Here is a 20,861-nt window from a genome sequence, read left to right on the forward strand (position 1 = left end):
TAAAAAATCAAATATTTTAAAGTATTATTAGACTAGGGATGTAGCTTAGTGGTAGAGCACTTGCCTAGCATGTGCAAGTCCCTGGCTTCAATCCCAAGTACCCACCCCCCATTCATTTACAGATAATGACCACAGTACAGGTTAACATAACATTTTGATGAAAAATAACTCTTTTCCAGACAAATTTTATGAATGGCATTATTTGTTCATTTTTACAAATCTAATGTTTGACTTAACAGAAATTAACTGGATTTTCATATGCTTGTCTTCAGTCTGTTGCAGTATGTTTTCTGGGTTGCAGTATGTGAAGAAAATCTAGCCTCACAAAGATAAGTAATTGGAAAAAGGAGTCTTATAATACCCTTTTTGCTTGAAAGCTTAACATTTTCTTTGTTGGAACAAATAGTGAGTTATTTTTCTTGAAGTGGCAGGCTCATTTTTTTTTTTTTTTTTTTAGTATATGTCCAGCTAAATATCCACTTCTGAAGACTAATGATTGGCCTATCAGTGGTCTTTCAAATAATGGTGTTCCATGAAGGAATAGCTGGTTCAGCTCAGTTCATAGAATTGCACATGTGCTCTTTCACAAAACAGCCATTGTACTCCGTGTAATGCTTTGTACATGCCCCTCATATCAGAAAATCTTAAGGATGTGTATTCATGAGTGAGGATTTAAAAACAATATTTACTGCTTAGTCAAGGGCATTCTTAAGTAAAACTGGCTTTTTTTGTCTCTCTGAATGCATGACTACTGGGACAGTTTGGTATCACAACCTTAATTTATAAGGCATCAACTGTTTTACCTGTCCTTCCTTTTGTGTCATCAATGTGAATGTCAGGAGAGTGAAAAAAAATCTTACTAGTATTATTATGAAAACAGATTGAACCCTTCAGACTTTTTTTTTTTTTGGAGGGGGGGAGACTTGGGGGACATACTCTTGGAACTATTGTTCTAGGCTCTTTTTTTTCTTCTTTTTTTCTATTTTCTTTTTAGTGGTCTTGGGAATCAAACCCAGGGTCTTACTGCATTCTAGGAAAGCACTGTACCACTGAACTATACCCCCAGCCCAGAACTACTGCTCTAAATAGTAATAGCAACAAAATGGACATATTTATTGGTGTGCTAAGAACCTCTTCACATTCAGGATGAAGACAGCACATAGTTGTAGAACATTTAAAATAAAGTATGTCGTTTAAAATCAAGAGGCAATATTAACAAACAGAAAACCAAACACATGTTTTCAAACAAGCAGAGTTTAAAAAGGGAATATAGAAATCATCAATTCAGTTGAAGGAAGGAAAAGAGAATCAGAGAAAAGGGGCTAATAGAAATACATTAAAAAGCTCTACATGTAATCTGGGGAAATATGTCCAAGTATATCATTAGACATAATAAATATGAACTGAAGGCTGGGAATGTAGCTCTGTGGTAGAGCACTTATTTGCCCAGCATGTGCAAGACCCTAGGTTCCATCTCTAGCACTGCAAAATAAACACATACATACATACGTACATACATACTGATTTGACTACTCTGTAAAAGGTTTGTCATATTAGAATTTTAAAAATCCATCTGTAGGCTGTTTATATATAACTAAAACCTAATTTTGAAAAATATTAAAAATGAAGGAGAAAGCAATAAAAGGAGAAGGCAAGTAAAAGAAAAGTTTTGCAGCATTATATTTAAGGCAAAAACCAGTTGTGATAGAAGACATCTGGCAATGAAAGTAGTTATCTACTAAGAAGACATAATAATAAGAAAAATTCATTGACAGGATTGCAAGGAGAAATTGACAGATTTCCCAGTATGGTGGAAAGTTTTGAAGCATATTTATCTGAAATTGATAAAATAGATTGAAAAAGAAAAAATCAGATGAGTACTATGGTGCACACCTGTAATCCCAGTGGCTAGGGAGTCTGAGTCAGGGGAATTACAAGTTTGAGGCCAGTCTCAGAAACTCAGTGAGACAAAAGAAAATTTCTTTAAAAACACACCACTCATTTGCTCAAAAATTTGCAATGGCAAAATCCAAAGCTCTGCACTGAGGACCTTTGTATCTGTGGTTCCCTCAGCCTTGTATTGGCTTTCTTAGACCTTTCCTCACCTAAGTGAGACCTCCTCCTCATTGAACCATTTATTACTTAGAAACACTCCCTACTTTCTGCACTTTTTTTTTTTCCTCAGCACCAGCCATGACCTATTACATATTTTATTTTCTACCTCCTCAATGAGATTTTCTTTGGGGGGTGGAAATTGAACTCAGGGATACTCTACCACTAAGCTACATCCCCAGCTGTTTTTACTTTTTGAGACAGTGCTGAGGCTGGCCTCAAACTTGTGATCCTCCTACCTCAGCTTCTTGAGTCCTGGGGGCTTCACCACCCCTAACCTTCAACTAGAATTTAAGCTTCATTAAGGTGTTTTTTTTTTCTTTTTTGGTACTAGGAATTGAACCCAGAAGCACTTAACCACTGAGCCACATCCCCAACCCTTTTTATTTATTTTATTTTGAGACAGAGTTTCACCAAGTTGTTTAGGGCCTCCTAAATTTCTGAGACTGGCTTTGAACTTGGAATCCTCTCACCTCAGCCTCACAAGCTGTTGGGATTTTTTTCTCTTTGTTTCCTGCTGTTTTTTTTCCCCAGATCTAGAACAGTGCTCAGTGCATTGTAGGCACTCAACAAATATTTACTGAATAATAAATGATTGTCTAGTTCAACATTAGAAGCTCTGTCAACAGATTAATAGAAGCAAAATTGTGATAATCAAATCATACATAGAATTCGACAAAATCCTTCCTAAGAACTCTTAGAAAACAAAAGACAACAGAAGGGAGCTTCGACTTACTAATGATCAAACATGAAGAGCTGTCATACTTGGTGGTGGAACTTGAACATTCCATGAAGTGAAAGCCAAAGCCAGAAAGTCTCTACTGTTGCCTATTTAGTGACATGGAAAGACAAGGAAAAGTCTAAGAGATATAAAAATAAGGAAGTAAAAGCAACTCCCGTATCTACTGAGGAGGTTTACTTTGAATATTCAAGAGTTCTGCCTATTAAAACTACTAGAAAAATTGATGTAACCTTCAACGAAGAGATAAATCTGGTGCTATTTCAAAAGTTCTAGAGCATATGGAATGAAAGAAAGTTTCCAAATCTTTTTTATAATTGGCATCTCAATACCAATAAAAAATAAAGATTGAATAAATTAAAATACACTACAAAGTTCAGCAAGCTATTATTTAAAGATCAACATTCTTACACACTGGAAGTAGCCAGCAGTAATGCATGTAATATTAAAGTGACCCAATATATAATAACCTGAACATATGACTACTTAGAAATTCAAAGATGTTAGCTCTAAATGGAGAAAATTACAAAATATTATCAAGGGACTAAAAGAACCTGACTAAATGGAGATATATTCATAGATGAGAAGAAATAACATGACAAAAATGTCAATTCTCTCCAAGTTAATCTGTAAATTAAATTGTATGCCTGGGGCTAAGGGCATATCTCTGTGGCAGAACCTTAGGGTACCTGAGGTACTGGGGTCAAAACCAAGCACGCACACGTATTCATAATGGTTTTCCCTAGAATTTGAAAGCTTAACCCAAAATTCATATGAAAAGACAAAATCCCTGAATGGTTAAAAGACTTTTTTTTTTTTTTTTTGGCTAAGGATTGAATCCAGGGGCACTCTACCACTGAACTACATCCCCAATCCTTTTTTATTTTATATTTATTTATTTTTTTTGCAGTACTGGGGATCGAACTCGGCCTTGTGCTTGCAAGGCAAGCACTCTACCAGCTGAGCTATCTCCCCAGCCCCCCAATCCTTTTTTTTTTAAAAAAAAGAAAAAAAAAGTTTTTTTTTTTTTTTTTTGTTTTGGAGAAAGGGTATCATTAAGTTGCTGAGGCTGGCTTTGAATTTGCCATCCTCCTGTCTCAGCCTCCTAAATTGCTGGGATTACAGGCATGCACCACAGCACCTGGCTTCCTTAAGACAAGTTTAAAGATGAAAAAGAATATAACCAATTAGAACAAATTAAAAAAAGGAAAAAATAATGTAGGAAACTTGCCCTCAGAGGTGTCACAGCTACTTATAAAACCCTGGTTGCTCTTGAGTCTAGAACAGTGCCTAGAATGCTTACTAGGTAGATTGATGGGTAAATGAATGGACTAGTGTTTGGGAGACACATGAAAAGCAGGTTAATTTGGGTCCTACGTCCTACTTGACCTGCTGTTACTACTCATCTCCCGTGAGGATTAACACTCAAATTTGTGGGTAGTGGATAGGGTGAAACCTGAGGATGTTGGTGACTCAGAACTGCAAAGATCAGGGAAGATGGATTCTGACAGCACATAGAGCTGATTTGTTTCATTTTCCTACTGTTATAGCCTTAAACAACTTTTATCTTAAACAATTTGAGTAAGGGGTTTGTGTTTCCTTGACATTTAGCAAGTCTTTAACAGAAATTTATTTATTTATTTATTTATTTATTTATTTATTTATTTATTTATTTATTTATTTTTGATACTGGGGATTGAGCCCAAAGTTACTTAACCACTGAGCCACATCCCCTGCCCTTTTATTTTTTATTTTAAGACAGGGTCTCGCTAGGTTGCTTACAGCCTCCCTAAGTTGCTGAGGCTGGCTTCAAACGTGATGATCCTGCTTCAGCCTCTTGAGTCTCTGAGATTACAGGCGTGTGCTATCACGCTTAGCCTTTAACAGAAATTTACTCTGTAGTAAGTATGGTGTATGTTTAGTTGAAGCATAGGAATGCTTTCTATTTGATGGAAAAGTTTTTTCTTTGGCATAAATTTATGTCACTAAAAGTTTAATTACTTTGAATTTATAATTGAAATAGTGCCCTAAAACTGGATGCTGCCCAATGACTCAAGAGACTGAGGCAGGAGAATTGCAAGTTTGAGGCCAGCCTCAGCAATTTAGCGAGGCCCTAAGCAACTTGAGACTTTGTCTCAAAAAATAAAATAAAAAATAAAAAGGGTTGGGATGTAGCTTAGTGGTAAAACACCCTTGGGTTCAATGCCTGGTGCCGCCATTCCCCTGCCCCGCAAAAAAAGGAAGAAAAAAAGAAACAGTGTCTTAAATTGGGAACATTTCATTATTTGGGAAAGTGATTATTTAGTAATGCCAGCATAAATGAAAAATAAATATTGTCGGAATCAAATTTGGTTGTACTTGATAGGGGCCTTAGTGATAACTTTTTTTGTGTGTTTGTGGTAGTAAGGATTGAACCCAGGAGCACTTTATCACTGAGCTATGTACTAAGCCATTTCTGTTTTTCATTTTGAGACAGGATCTCACTAATTTGTCCAGGCTTTGAACTTGTAGTCCTCCTGCCTCAATCTCCCGAGTTGATGATGGTTTTATAGGCATGAGCCACCACACCTGGCTGATGCCTTTATTTATACATTCCAGTAACAGGTGTCAACCAGTATTGATGTACTGTTCTGGTAATAACCAGTTCTTTTATGGCTTTTTATAGTTATCAAAGTACTTTTGGCTACTTCCTTTCATTTGTACCTCAAAGTTAAGTGAAAGTCATTTTTGTTCAGTGATCATTTATAAAATAGGTTTTGTCCTAGATCTTGGGGAACCAAAGATAGGACAAGGACTTTGACCTCAAGTAACACAGGTAACAATGGGATATACAACCAGGAATAAAAATATGACATAGTGATTGGGGAGGGAGACTTAAAATTAGGGGGTGGTAATGATAGGTAGTGATGACATCCCTAGTCTTTGTTGTATTTTTGGTGTCAAGGAAGAATTGGTGCATTTTTCACCACTCTGAAGTTATACTTCACAATTTACATAGCCCATGTGATGTACTTTTGAAAATTATATTACATTTTCTATTGTTACAGTTTTTTTCCTTTGAAAAATCTGGATGACACGTTAGAGCATTCAGCTTAGGCCAGCTTCCTTGATGCTGTGTTTGTGGAAGGATTGACCATGTGCATAATTTCACCTTCTGCATCCACACACAATGCAGTTTTGTTTATTAGAAAATTTTTTTTTTTTTTTTTTTTTGGGTGCTAGGGATCGAATCCAGGGCCTTGTGCTTACAAGACAGGCACTCTACCGACTGAGCTATCTCCCCAGCCCCTAGAAATATTTTAGATAATTAATACTTTTTAGGTTTTTGCTGTGAAAACTGAAAAAGATGAAGAGAAATAAAACATGATAAGTCTAGAGGCACGTTCTGCTTAACACGTGAAACAAATCCCACATCAACAAAAATGGAACCTCTTGAGACAAAGAACAGAAAAGTCTGTGATTATTCTCATTATCTGTGATTATTACATTATTAGCTTCACTTGGATGTTGAAGTGATTAGGGTATCAATGACATAATTAAATAGAAATGTACTCATAACATTGAAGAAATAGAAAACCATTGTTTTCAATATGTCTTACATACTCAGAAAAGTTTGCCTTTGTCAGGTAAGCATTCATGATGAATGAATAGTCCATTTGTATTAATTACACACTTATACAATTATGTATGACCAAGGAAAGTGTCCAAATTTACTGCAGAGTCTTCTGTTGATTTTTAGAATTTCATATGAACTTGACCCTGTATACTGTAACAAAAGTTTTCTTAGGGGTTGGTTTTCTTTTGGAATGGTATCCCTTTATTTTCATACTTGATTCCAACAGAAAACCTCTACCCAATGTAATAATGAAATGATTTTGATTTTTTTGTTTTTGTTTTTGGGGTGCTGGGGATTAAACCCAAGACTTAAATGTGTGCTGGGCAAGCGCTCTGCTGCTGAGCTACATCTCCAGCCCAATGGGATGATTTTGAGCAATGCTACTATCTAATCAGGGAAAGCTAGCCTCCACAAAAATCCTGAGACTCTGCCACCTCCTCACCATGGCCAAATCAATATTTTTCATCAGTACTGGTCTTTGGATTATATATTTGCTCTGTAACAATACATTACAGATGTATATATTAAAATGGCCTAGTAATCTTCTCTGGTTCCTTTTATGGAATTAAGATGCAGATTTTTTTGGTGACTAACCATGCATTATCCCGCATGTGGAACATTGTAAGATAGTTGGTAACTTTTGGAAAATCTCAAATTGGTTGGATAATTTGACTTGTTTTTTTGTGCAGGTTTTGGGGGTGAAAATGGCATTCTGAAGTTGAAAGAATGGAATTTTTGTAATCAGGGTGATTTTGGTCGAAATCCTTGCTCCATCACTGATAAGCAGTGTACCTTTAGGTGTGTAACTGAACCTCTGAATTTAAAATTCTTCATTTGTAAAAAGGAACCAATATTACTTTATAGGGTCTTGTGAAAATTAAATTAAGCCTTAGCGTGATGCCTGGCATATATTAAATTAAATTGTTCTATTATCAACAGTACAAAGATGTAGGGTAATATTTAGCACATTTCATTTGCAGCTCAAAGGTTCATAAACTCAGTAAAGATGAATTTTCTCCTAATAGTATTTTCCCATTGTTATATAGAATAATTTTGGTAAAAACATTGCTGTGTAATTTATTGAAATTGTTAACATTCAATCACCAGTGGAAATGTAAACATTTCATTCTGTTTTTTCGTTTTATTGTTAGGTCTCCTCCTCCTCTTCCCCTCTTCCTCCTCTTCTTTCTCCTCATCTTCCTCCTCATCCTCCTTCTTTTTCTTTTTGAGGTACCAGTGATTGAGACCAGGGACACTGAGCTACATACCCAGCCCTTTTTTATTTTGGGACACTAAATTGCCCAGGCTGGTTGTGATCCTTCTTTCTCAGCCTTATAAGTTGCTGGGATTATAGGCATACTCCACTGCGCCTGGCTAAATTTATTTTTATTATTATTATTTTTATTTTTATTTTATTTATTCATTTATTTATTTTAAGGAGACAGGGCCTTTCTTATTGCCCAGGCTGGCCTCCAACTCCTGGGATCCAGGGATCTTCCTATCTTAGTCTTCAGGTAGCTGGGACTATAGTCACATATCACTCTTTCCATCTTGTTATATGTATCTCTTCAGTTGCTATTATATTAAATGAATGGATTGTGTTTCTGTTGCTTTTAGTTTTCATGCTAAAAATTGTTCTTGAGGAGGAATAGAGACCAGTCCATATGAATAAAGTTTGTGAAAGAAATCTTATAAAATATAAACAAAGGTTAGGAAATATTAGGTAGGTAAAAATGAATCAGAATGCATAGGATGAATAAAATACAAAGTGTTGTTGAAAAACCTTATGCCTCAGAACTGATTGTCTATTTTTGTGATTTTTTGTTTTGTTTTGTTCTGTTTTTTGGTGCTGGGATTGAACCCAGGGCCTTGTGCTTGCAAGGCAAGCACTCTACCAACTGAGCTATCTCCCTAGCCCTCATTGTCTATTTTTAAACAAGGATAACCATATATGTCCTAAAAAATTATAAGGTAAATTTACCTTTATAATATAATTTATAACATATTTTATATCTTATAACAACAAATGGAGAGAATTCACCAGGCACAGTGACACCAGGCCTGTAATCCCAGCTACTAGGCCAGGGAGGGGGAAGTCCAGAGGATTGCAAATTTGAGGACATTCTCAGCAATTTAGTGAGGCCCTGAGCAATTTAGTGAGACTCTGTCTCAAAAAATAATTAAAAGGACTGGGAATGTAGCTCAGTGGTAAAGCACCCCTGGGTTCAATTCCCCAGTACCATAGGAAAAGAGAATTCTGAAGATGAACGGGGCTCCAGAGTACTGGGGGATTTTCAGTAGTTCAAGGAAACAAGATAGTGTTTCTGTGTCTGCATGGGGAATTTATTTGATGGGACCTGTTGACATTTTATTTATCCTTAAAGGTCTCTTACTTTCCACTTTCCCCAAAGTCTTTCCAATATTTCTACTAGCTTGTAAGAAGCGCACCCTCTCTCTCTCTCTCTCTCTCTCTCTCTCTCTCTCTTTCTTTTTTTTTTTTTTTTTTGGTACTGGTGATTGAACCCAGGGTTGCTTTACCACTGAACTACAACCCCAGCCCTTTATTTTTTATTTTGAAAAGGTCTCACTAAATTGCTGAAGCTGGCCTTAAATTTGTAATCCTCCTGTAATCCCAAGTCACTGGGATCACAGGCATAAGCCACTGTCCACTGTGCCCAGCAGGAACTCTTTTCTTTTTATACTAGACAAGAGGAACTGTGAGTTTGGGGCAGTATTTTTTATTTACACTTATAAGAAGTAATGTTATAGTTGTTATAAAAATGTGTCTGTGTCTTAAATCATGGTGCAATAAGAACCTGAATTCTTAGACTGAAAATACTTGGTTTTGAATACGAGTTCTGGTCTTTTCTAACAGTGTCTTTTTGCCATGTAATATCTATTTTGATTTGTTGGGAAGATTAAATGAGATAATACACATAGAGTACCTTTCGTTACCTGCTAATCTGCAGTTCCAAACCTAATGAACTATATGGAATTTCTGTTCTGTGCTCTCTGATAAGTGTTATAAGGGGGTGGTTTGGAAAGGGACATTTAAAGATACTGTACGGAACCCAAAACCCACGTATGTAAGGAGTCACATGCAAGATCTTTGTCCTTAATATAATTAAACTGATGAATGAAAAACTATGGTGCATCAGGAAAAGCTGTCATTAGTCACTCAGGTTTAATAACATTTACATTATGTATTATATAATGGAAACGTTACCACTCTTTGCATCAGAAAGAATTTCTTCTGGGAAAATTCATTCTGAGAAATTCTTGTTCATAATATTTGTATTATTGAATTAGCAATGCAAGAAGAGAAAAACTGTAGCTTTGTCATTTATCTGTCTTAATGAAGACTGCTGATTGGTCCAGTAACCATGCAGCTCTATTAAGATTTTGTACCAACCATGTCAAAATCATCTACCCAACATGCAATATGGACTAACACAAAGTAAACCTGTGGTAGAAATCAGAAGAACTGGACATAAGTCCTGATGTTATCTGAGAACAGGCCTCTAATATTTGGGTCTTATTGTGTATCAAAGACAATGATAAGACACAAACTCATCAGAAACATTGTGCACGATGAAATTATATAACTCTGTATATCAGTGGTGGCAAGAGTATGAGTTATTAAAGATAGCTAAAACTGACCTGAAGCGGTAAACTTTTATCTATAAAAACAAAACCAGACTTCCCATAATTCCCCAAAATGAATGTGGGTTTTCTTCCAGTCCCCTTCCCAACAAGTCTCTGACCAAACTTGACAGATCTAACCATATGCTGGCAATTCTGTATTGACATACCTTGAAGAAATGTTCATCAGGCCCTGAGAAGCAAAGTCAGGCAAGAGGCCCCTGGAATGTACCAGCTTACATAAGAACATCAGGTAAAGACAGGCAAATTATGTGGCTGATAAAATTCTTTCCAAAGTGACAGTGAAGCCAGGTGGTGCATGCCTGTAATTCCAGTGGCTTGGGAGGCTGAGGCAGAAGATTGTAAGTTCAAAGCCAGCCTCAGCAACTTAGCAAGGCACTTAGCAACTCAGTGAGACCCTGTCTCTAAATACAGTCTTAAAAAAGGGCTGGAGATGTGGCTCAATGGTTAAGCACCCCTGGGTTCAATCCTCACTACCGAAAGCAAAAACAAAAACAAAAAAAAAGAAACAAACAAAAAAACCAAAGCGACAGTGAAATGTTTTTGAGCTGATTTCTGCTCATCAAAAGGTCAGGCAAAATTATTTCAGAAGCAAATAAATCAAGGATATGTGGTGACTCCAGGAGAGAATGAAACTACCAAATGCCTGTGTAGGGAAACAGCTGTCAAGAATATAGGCACTGAGTCAGCCTTTGTGGTGCATGCCTGTAATCCCAGTGACTAGGGAAGCTGAGACAGGAGGATTGCAAGTTTGAGATCACTCAGCAACTTAGGCCCTAAGCAACTTAGTGGAAAACTGTCTCAAATTTTAGAAAATAATAAAGAGGGCTGGGGATGGAACCCAGTGACAAAGTGCCCCTGGGTTCAATCCACAGTACCAAAAAAACAAACAAAAATGGCTGCATTGGGGCTTGAGGGTGAAGCTCAGTGGCAGAATGCATACTTAGCAGGTGCAAGGTCCTACGTTAAATCCCGAGTGTGCATACACGCACACACGCACAGACAGACACACAGGCTCTTCTGTTGTTGGTACTAGACATTGAACCCAGGAATGCTTAATCACTGAGCCACACCCCCAGCTCTTCGTAATATTTTTATTTGAAGATAGGGTCTTACTGAGTTGCTTAGACCCTCGCTAAGTTGCTTAGGCTGGCTTTGAACTCACAGTCCTCCTATCTCAGCCTCCCAAGCCTCTGGGATTACAGGCATGTGCCACAGCGCACACACAGGCTCTTATGAAAATAAATCCCCCTTTTTTGCACAGAATGCATTTCCGTACAATTTCCCCAGTATAGAGTATAATATCAGAGATTAAAGAAAAAACCTGAATACATATTACCAAAAGGCAGGTGTGTAAACAACCAATTCATCCTTTATAAAGTTTGATTGATGTAGAATTCATATATAATTACCTATTTTTTTATAATTACCTATTAAAGTATATAATTCAGTGAGTTTTGTTGTACATTCATAGACTTGTGTAACTATCTTCACAATTTTAGAATGTATTTTTCATCATCCCAAAATTAAACTTGTTACCTCTTGACACTCCCCATTTTCCTCCAGCTCTAGGCAACAGTCTACATTCTGTTGTTATAGATTTACCTACTCCACTGGGTGAGGTGGCATATGCCTGTAATCCCAACTACTGGGAAGGCCAATACAGGAATATCTCAAGTTCAGGTCAGCCTGGGCAATTTAGCAAGATCCTGACTCAAAATATATTTTTTCTTTTTTGGTTTTGGGGATTGAACCTAGTGATACTCAGTCAGTGAGCCACATCTCCAGCCCTTTTTAAAATATATTTTATTTTGAGACAGGGTCTCACTAAGTTGCTGAAGGCCTCACTAAATTATTGTGACTGGCGTTGAACTCTTGATCCTCCTGCCTCAGCCTCCTAAGCCACTGAGATTACAGGAGCGCACCACCACACCTGGCTCAAAATAAAATTTTAAAAGGTCTGGGGGTGTAACTCAGTGGGAGAGTACTTGCATAGCATGTACAAGGTTCTAGGTTCAATCCCCAGTATTGCATAAAATATGCATCTGTACCTGTATATATTTGTCTACTCTAGATATATAAATGGAATCATATATTACCTTTTTTGTGATTGACTCCTTTCATTTAGTTTTCAAGTTTCATCCGTGTCGTAACATGTATCTTATTCTTTTTTATTGCTGAATAGTTTTCCATTGAATGGCTGAACCACATTTTATTTATCCATTCATCAGTTGATGGTCATTTGGAGCAGTTCCTTCTGAAATCTCTTGCTTTTGGTCTTCACAGAGAAGGGAATTTTAGAAGAGCAACTTGACTGCCTTTACAGCTAAACTAAAAGTCCTGATTTAAATGTTTCCTGTGTGTACATTATTTGATCTATATCATTAAACCAAAATAAGAAGAATCAAATCATCCTTATTTGAAAATAGCAATACTCCTCAACCCTTTTAACATATTCAGTTATACTATTGAACTATTTGATGATCCTTGTGATGCCTGACTTCTAATTAACTTTTGAACTTTTTCTTAAAACAAATACAGGTACATTGCTGAAATTGGGAAATACACATAGGCAAAATGAAAAATTATCTGTAATCCCAACACTCAAAGACAATTAATTTAAACATGTTTTTTAAGAACAAATTTATTTGTAATACATAAGTTCAGAAAAATGCAGAAAGTACCAATCAGAAAATAAATTTCAACACTCAGAAATAACTATTTTAATATTAAATTAAAAATCTAGACATCTCGACTTCTATGTGTATATACAGATAAAAGGACAGATAAATGAACAGATGGAAAAATGTGTATAAATGAAATCATATTCTACATGATGATGATGATGATAATGATGATGGAGAACAGGGTCTCTTTATGTTACCCAAGCTGGCCTAGACCTGGGCTTGTGCAGCCTTTCTGCCTCAGTCTCTGGACTCTTGGGACTACAGCCATGTACCACTTTTTGTGACTTTACATGATGATTAACAAAAGTAATATTTTACTAATGGTGAACTGGGTGCATTCTGCAGTTTCCCTCATTTTCTCCAAACTCTAGGAAAAATAATGTATTCATGAATGTGTTAAAAAACAAGATGAATTCTCAGAGATTGTGAGAAAGCCCTGACTAAAATCAGCTGAGACTGAATTGAAGGGGTAATGCAGTCTAGTGTACATGTGGTAATCCAACATACTGCTACTGCAAGAAGTGGGAACTGGGCATGGTAGTACATGCCTGTAATCCCAGTGACTTGGGAGGTAGAGGCAGGAGGATTGCAAGTTCAAGACCAGCCTCTGCAACTTATTGAGGCCCTTTCTCAAAATAAAAAAATAAAAAGGGCTGGGAATGTGGCTCATTGGGTTTAATTCCTTTTACAAAAAAAAAAAAAAAAAAAAAAAAAGAAGGAAGAAAAAGGAGTGGGAGCTCCATTCTCATATTGCAGGTGTTGGAAGCTGAAAGCAGGAAGAAGACTTGAAACGGAAGCTGGGACAGTGTAATGAAGTAGCACCCAGGCCGATTCTTCCTGAACCCCGTCCTGACCTCCCTAGTGTAAGTCACACTACCGTAACCACTATCTCCAGACAGGAGCAGTGACTCAGAGATAGGGTATTGTCTTTTATGTGACTGGCAACATCAGGGAGAAATGTGAAAACTGTAAGTGTGCGACCCTGGCTGTGGAGGCATCTTTTCTTATATCTTACTTTATCCACCTTTCAGTGTTACTGAAAACTGCATGGAACTTAAGTTACCACAATCAAATCATCATCTCCCTTAACTACACTTTAAACTCCAAGATCATCTTCCCAAGTCAAGAAAGTTTCAATCTAATACAAATCTCAGTGGAAAAAATAGACTCATGGTGAAGAATATTCATATACATGCATAACTCCTTGAACTAGAGTTAAAACAACAATAACTAAAAAGCAAAACAGATGAACTTCACTTGAGGAAACAAAACTAATAGAATTGGAACAAACCTCAGGGAACGGTGGCGCATGCCTGTAATCCCAGCAGCTCGGGAGGCTAAGGCAGGAGGATCATGAGTTCAAAGCCAGCCTCAGCAAAGCAAGGCACTAAGCAACTCAGTGAAACCCTATTGCCAAATAAAATGCAAAATAATAGGGCTGGGGATGGGGCTCAGTGGTTAAATGCCCCTGAGTTAAATCCCCCATATCTTAAAAAAAAAAAAAAAAAAAAAAAGGAACAAACCTAGAAAATGCATAGATAATATTGTTCAGGAGATGCTCTGGTATTGCATCAATGAAGCAAAACTGGCATTATGGAAAGGAACCAGTAAGGTGTGTGGTGTCACATGCACATAATCCCTGCTACTGAGAGACTGAGGCAGGAGAATCACAAGTTGGAGGAAAGACTGGGCAACTTAGTAAGAGCCTGTCTCAAAACAACAAAAACTGAATATGCAGCTTTGAGATATGATGCTCTTGAGTTCAATCCCTAGTTCTGAAAAAGAAAGAAAAAAAATCAAATTGGAGATTTTTTTGTGTGTGTGGTGCTGGGGATTGAACTCAGGGCCTTGTGCTTGCAAGGCAAGCACTCTACCAACTGAGCTATATCCCCAGCCCCAAATTGGAGATCTTGATAATGAAAAACAGTTTTTGAAGTAAATTACTGAATGGGCAGAATGAATGACAGAGCAGATACACCGTAGAGTGAATTAGCGAACTGGAAGAGTGGACAGAGAAATTTTCCCAGAATGCAGTAAGAAAGGAAAATAGATGGTAGTATGAAAGAGGATTTAGTTGACATGGTAGATCCAGATGTGCTAATAGTCAAATGGGAGTGCCAAGAGAAATTGAAGAAACTTAGGGAGACCCCGTCTCAAACAAGCAAACAAAACAAGAAGAAGAAACCAGGAACTAGAGATGTTGCTCAGTGGTAAAAGCACCATGGGGTTCAATCTCCAGGGTCTAAAAAAAGAGTGTGGGGGAAGAGCAAGCAATTGGAGGGGGAAATATGGAAAGATAATTTATGCTGCAACTCTAACACCTCTTTCTTGCTGGCCAGTCTTTCTCTCACTTATAGAGGCCGAAAATGTCCACAAATTGCTTTTCCAGCCACTTTTGCAACTGGGTCGTGCGAAGTGTGACTCAGGTCTGATCAATGGGATCTGACAGGAATTCTGCTGGGAGACTTACATGAAAGTAAGTATTTCCTCATAATACTAAGAGATGCACAAGGAAAAATTGCACTCTTTTGTTTGAATCTTGTATGAGCATATACTATCTGGAGCTCCAGGGGTCATCTTGCACCTAAATGGAGACGAAAGCCCTGCTAAGAATGACAGAACAGTCAGATGGCCCTTGGTCCTTATACATTTTAAATATTAATCCCAAGTATGTTTTAGATGTGGCAAATAACCTTGTTTGATTCTGTTACATGTCTATTAATTTTATGTGTTGTTTTTCATAGGAATAATGTTGATGCAATCAGATTTGTGATTTGTATGTCCTTTTGAAGTTTTAAGTTTTTCCCTGTCTCCAAATCACAAAGTTCAACCTACATTTTATGCAGTTAATTCTATAGGTTTCATTTCACATTTAGTCCTTTAATTCATCTGGAGTTCATCTGTTCATCTGGGTAGATGATGATAGATAGTGATCTAGTTTTACTTTTCTCCCTTGAGTCAACCAGTTTTTCCAACTTTACCTAATAAATGCTCTCTTCTTTGACCATTGGTCTGTGATGCCTTCATTAGTTCATTTTATGTTGCTAAAACACAGTGGACTGGGTTAAGTTTTAACTGAAAGAAGTTTATTTTGGCTCACGGTTCTGGAAGTGCAAGGTTGAGGGGCCACATCTGGTAATGGCCTTGTTGCTGGCAGAGTCCCATAGTAGTGCAAGGCATCCCTTGTCCAGGAAGACCACGTGTTTGTCCTGTGAGCTCTGCCTCTACACAGTGGGGCTCCACCTTGATGACCTTATCTATTCCTAATCACCTCTCAAAGACCTCACCTATAAGCTGTAGTTGGATTAAGTTTCCACCCTTCTGTACCTCACAATAGGAATTAAAGTCCAACTTGGGTTTTGGAGGGAACAAATGGTATTCAAACCATAGCTAGCACTTATTTATTTATTTAAAAAATTTTTTTAGTTGTAGGTTAACACAATACCTTTATTTATTTATTTACATGAGTTACTGAGGATTGAACCTAGTGCTTCACACAAGCTAGGTGAGCCATCTACCACTGAGCCCCAGGCCCAGCCCAGCACTTCTTTATTTAAATCAAATTCCCATATATAAAGGGTTCCTTCTGAGAATTCTCTACTTTGTTCCATTGGCCTATGACCTTGTAATATGTCTTAATATTGACCTCCCGTTTATTGTTATTGTTTTTTAAAAAGTTGAATTTCATTGGGATTTATAGACTTGGAGATACTTCTGAACATAATGAATAAGAAAAAAAGCCCAAAGTCATGTAACCGTGACATTTTCAGGCATTAATTAAAAAAAAAAAAAAAAACCTGGAGAAAAAGCAGATAACTGGGGAAAAATAAAAAAAGAATCTTACTGGCATCTGACATTCCATCAGCAACATCAGACACAAGAATGCAATGGAGCATGTGGAAGATAGAGCTTGTGTCCTTTTTATTTTGTTTTTCCAGAAAACTTCATGAGATACCTTTAACTCAAGCCTGATAGCAGCAGCTGTAGGAAGAGGAGAAAACTGAACTGCTCTCTTGCCCAGAAGTTTTACAAAGTATCTAAACCTTGGGTGGAAAACCAAAAGAAGTGCATAAATAAAATAATCAAGCTCTGGGACCCCAGTACTGGGGTTCTGGGGATGGAACCCGAGGGTCACTCTACCACTGAGCTACATCCCCAACCCTTTTTATTTCTTATTTTGAAGCAAGGTCTTGCTAAATTACTGAGGGTCTTGCTAAGGTGTCCAGGCTGACCTTGACCTTGTGATTCTCTTGCCTCAGCCTACTGAGTCACTGGGATTACAGGCTTGTGCTGTGTCTGTCAATTAAGGTCATTTATAATCTAAGTGAATAAATAATTGGAATATATTATAGACAAATATTTATTATTATTGATGTGTTTTGATTTATGACATTCTTTAAAATGTGCTTTCTGAGATTTGGAGTTAACCCAAGCATTGGGGTGAAGTGAGGAGAAGGGGGTTGGGTTTTTCTGTTTTGTTTTTTGGTACTGGGTATTGAACCCAGGGGCACTCTAAGCTATATCATATCATATCATATCATAAGCTATATCACCTCTAAGCTATATCACCAGCCCTTTTTTTATTTATTTTGAGACAGGTCTCACTAAATGGCTGAACTGGGTGAAACTTGCCATCCTCCTGCCTCAGTCTCCCAAATTGCTGGGATTGCAGGCATGTGCCAATCTCACTGGGGGTAAAAGAATTTTATTTCGTGTGATAAAAAAGAGGGTTTTTGCTTATTTTTGTACTGGGGCTTGAACCCAGGAGCGTTCTACTACTAAACTACATCCCCAGCTCTTTTTATTTTGAAACAGTCTTGCTAAATTGCTCAGGGCCTCATTAAATTGCTTAGGCTAGCTTTGAACTTGCAATCCTCCTGTCTCAGCCTCCCAAATTGCTGGGAGTATAGGCATGCACACTGCACTGGGCAAAAAAAAAAAAAAAAAAAAAAGTTTAACAAATAATTTGATACTGCAGAAGATATCTGCCAAAGAGCACAAAAGGAGGATGATAACTTAAGATAGAGAACAAAACATGTCAAATTTAACTCGAGACTTTTCACTCTGTTGTGAATTTAGCTCATTTGATTGTGTTTTGTATTTTCCATTTCCCATTAGCATAGAGAATAACAAGTTACAGTACATCCCCTGTATAAACAAAATATTTTTAGGTGAACAAAATTGCTTCCTTCAAAAAGAAATACATTTTTGTTGTTGTTCTGGTGATTGAACCCAAGGTGTTTTACCACTGAGCCACCACATCCCCAATCATTTATTTTATTTCATTTTTTATTTTGAGGCAGGGTCTTGCTAGGTTGCTGAGTCTGGTTTTGAACTTGGGATCCTTTTGCTTCAGCAAAGGTTAAGGGTGTGCATCTCCACATCTGGCCATATTTCTCTTTTTAAAGGCAGAATTATATTTTCCAGTTTCATAAACAATATCTTCAAAGTGCTGAAAGGACAAAAAAAATATTACAACTAGGCATTCTTTTACAGCCACACAACCACTGAAATTTGGTGACAAAATAGAGGCACACAATTAGAGGCACTTAAGAAATGTAGATTTGCCACCCAAAGACTCACTCTGGTGTTTAGTTTAGTTTTATTTTTGTTATTGTTGTTTGCTTGTTTGTTTTTGTTTTTTAGTTAGAATGTCTCAGGACTGAAGTTCAGTTTTTTTGAGTTCTTTGCATATTCTGGATATTAATCCCCTATTGTTTGAGTAGCTGGCCAAGATTTCCTCCCCTTCTGTAGGCTCTCTCTTCATGCTCTCAATCATTTCCTTTGCTGTGCAAAAGCTTTTTAGTTGTAATGGCATTCCACTTATTGATTCTTGTTTTTCTTTCTTGTGCTTTGGGGGTCTTGTTAAGGAAGTCAGTGTCAGCACCAATGTGATGAAGTGTTGCTAGTGGTTGTAAATTTCTGGTGTAATTCCTAAGTTTTGGATCCATTTCAATTTGAGTTTTGTACATGATGAGAGATAGGCTTCTGGTTTCATTTTTTTACATACAGTTGTCCAGTTTTCCCAGCACCATTTTTTGAAAAGGCTGTCTTTCTGCAAAATATATTTTTGCAGAAAAATATCAAATGGCTATATAGGTATGTGGATTTGCCTCTGTTTCTTCTGTTTTGTTCCACTGATCTTCATGTCTATTTTAATGTCAATACCCATGCTGTCTTTGTTACAACAGTTCTGCTGTATAATTTCAGATCAGGTATTGTGATGCCTACTTCTTCATGTTTCTTGCTTAGTATTATTTGGACTATTCTGGGTCTCTTGTTCTTCCAAAGGAATTAAATAACTTTTTCCCATAATTCTGTGAAGAATGTCATTGGTACTTCGATTGGGATTACATTGAATCTGTATATTGCTCTTGGTAGTATGGCCATTTTGACAATATTGATTCTGCCTATCCAAGAACATGGGATATCTTTCTGTGTTCTAAGTTCTATAATTTCTTTCTTCAGCATTCTATAATATCATTGTGGAGCTCTTATCTCTTTGGTTAGATTAATTCCCAAGTGCTTTTTTTTTGGGGGGGGGGGTAATTGTGAATGGGATGGTTTTCCTGATTTCTTCCTTGATTGAATAACTATTGGAGAATAGGAAAGCTAATGATTTATGAGTGTTGAGCGTGTTGATCTTGTATAGTAGTATCCTGCTACTTTGCTAAACTCATAAGTTCTAGAAGTTTTCTTGTGGAGTTTTTTTGGGTCTTCTAGATATCATATCATCAGCAGTTTGACTTCTTTTCCTATTTGTATCCCTTTGATTTCTTTTTCTTGCCTGATTGCTCGGGCTAATGTTTTGAGAACTACATTGAATAGGAGTGTTGAGAGTGGACAGGCTTGTCTTGTTCCTGATTTTAGAGGAAACTATTTTAGTTTTTCTCCATTTAGTGTGATGTTGGCTTTGGGTTTGTCATAAATGGCTTATGATGTTGGGAAGTTTCTTTGATCCCAACTTCTCCAGCATTTGTAACATGAATAGGTGTTAGATTTTATCATAGACATTTTCTGCATCTATTGGGATGATCTTGTAATTTTTGTCCTTAATTCTAAGTGGTGAATTAATTATATTGATTTGTATAGTTTGAACCAACCTTGCATCCCTGGAATGAACCCCACTTGATCATGGTGTATTATATTTTTGGTGTGGTTTGCTAATTTTTATTGAGGATTTTTGTATCTACATTCATTAGAATGTTGGTCTATAGTTTTCTTTCTTTGATGCGTCTTTGTCTGGGTTTAGTGTTGGGGTAATACTGGCTTGATAACATGTATTTGGGAGTGTTCCCGCCCTTCAGATTCTAATTTGAGAAAGACTAATTTGAGAAAGACTGGTGTTAGTTCTGTAAATGTCAGGTAGAACTCAGCTGAGAATCAGGTCTTGGGCTTTTCTTTTTTGGAAGACTTTTAAATGCTATTTCAATTTCATTACTTGATATTGATCTGTCTAGTTTTCTGTATCGTCCTGATTCAGTTTGGGCAACTCATATGTGTCTCAAAATGTGTCAGTGTCTTCCAGGGCTTCCAGTTTATTGGAGTACAAATTTTCAACATAGGTTCTGATAATCTTATGGATTTCCAAAGGGTCTGTGGTGATATCTACTTTTTCATCTCTGATCTTGTTGACTTGAGTCTTCTCACTCTTTCTTTTGGTTAGTTTGTCTAAGGGTTTGTCAATCTTATTTATCTCTTTAAAGAACCGACTCTTTCTTGGAGTGATCCTGTGTACCGTTTTCTTATTCTTAGTTTCTTTGATTTTGGCTCTGATCTTAATTATTTCCTTTCTTCTACTGGTTTGGGGTTAGTTTGTTCTTCTTTTTCTAAGGCCTTGATGTGGATCATAAACTAATTTATTTGTGATCTCTCTAATTTTTCTTTCCCTCCCTCCCTCCCTTTCTTCTTTCCTTCCTTCCTTCCTTCCTCCCTCCCTCCCTCCCTCCCTCCCTTCCTTCCTTCCTTCCTTCCTTCTTTCTTTTTCTTTTCTTTTTTTTTTTTTTTTTTTGTACCAGGGAGGATTGAACTCAGGGGTACTTGG

General features: G+C 37.0%; 2 protein-coding genes and 1 long non-coding RNA gene across 8 annotated transcripts in view; 2 read left to right on the forward strand and 1 right to left on the reverse strand.

The window, feature by feature from the left end:
- ZNF207 (zinc finger protein 207) overlaps positions 1-14,361 on the forward strand; it is a 66,159-nt gene extending 51,798 nt beyond the window's left edge. For all 4 annotated transcript variants that reach the window (XR_013762312.1, XR_013762313.1, XR_013762314.1 and 1 more), the window contains one exon: positions 13,574-14,361. The gene's annotated coding sequence lies outside the window, so the exon portion shown is untranslated. The remainder of the gene's footprint in view (positions 1-13,573) is intronic.
- The window catches only part of LOC306655868, a 76,669-nt gene that overhangs the window by 6,203 nt on the left and 49,605 nt on the right, over positions 1-20,861 (reverse strand). The window contains exon 1 of one of the 2 annotated variants that reach the window (XR_013762335.1): positions 3,701-3,724. The exons of the other annotated variant lie outside the window; for it this stretch is intronic. This is a non-coding gene — a long non-coding RNA (uncharacterized lncRNA). Of the gene's footprint in view, positions 1-3,700; positions 3,725-20,861 lie in introns of those variants that run through there. 2 annotated transcript variants of the gene reach the window in all.
- Positions 9,135-20,861, forward strand: part of PSMD11 (proteasome 26S subunit, non-ATPase 11) — a 63,135-nt gene continuing 51,408 nt past the window's right edge. The window contains exons 1-2 of one of the 2 annotated variants that reach the window (XM_079130497.1): positions 9,135-13,680; positions 15,157-15,293. In XM_079130497.1, coding sequence (XP_078986623.1) covers position 15,293 — 1 coding nt within the window. In that variant the 5' untranslated portion in view covers positions 9,135-13,680; positions 15,157-15,292. The remainder of the gene's footprint in view (positions 13,681-15,156; positions 15,294-20,861) is intronic. The other variant, XM_079130498.1, reaches the window with a different exon arrangement.

Source organism: Sciurus vulgaris (assembly GCF_902686455.1).
Source record: "Sciurus vulgaris genome assembly, chromosome: 3".
Taxonomy (NCBI): Eukaryota; Metazoa; Chordata; class Mammalia; order Rodentia; family Sciuridae; genus Sciurus; species Sciurus vulgaris.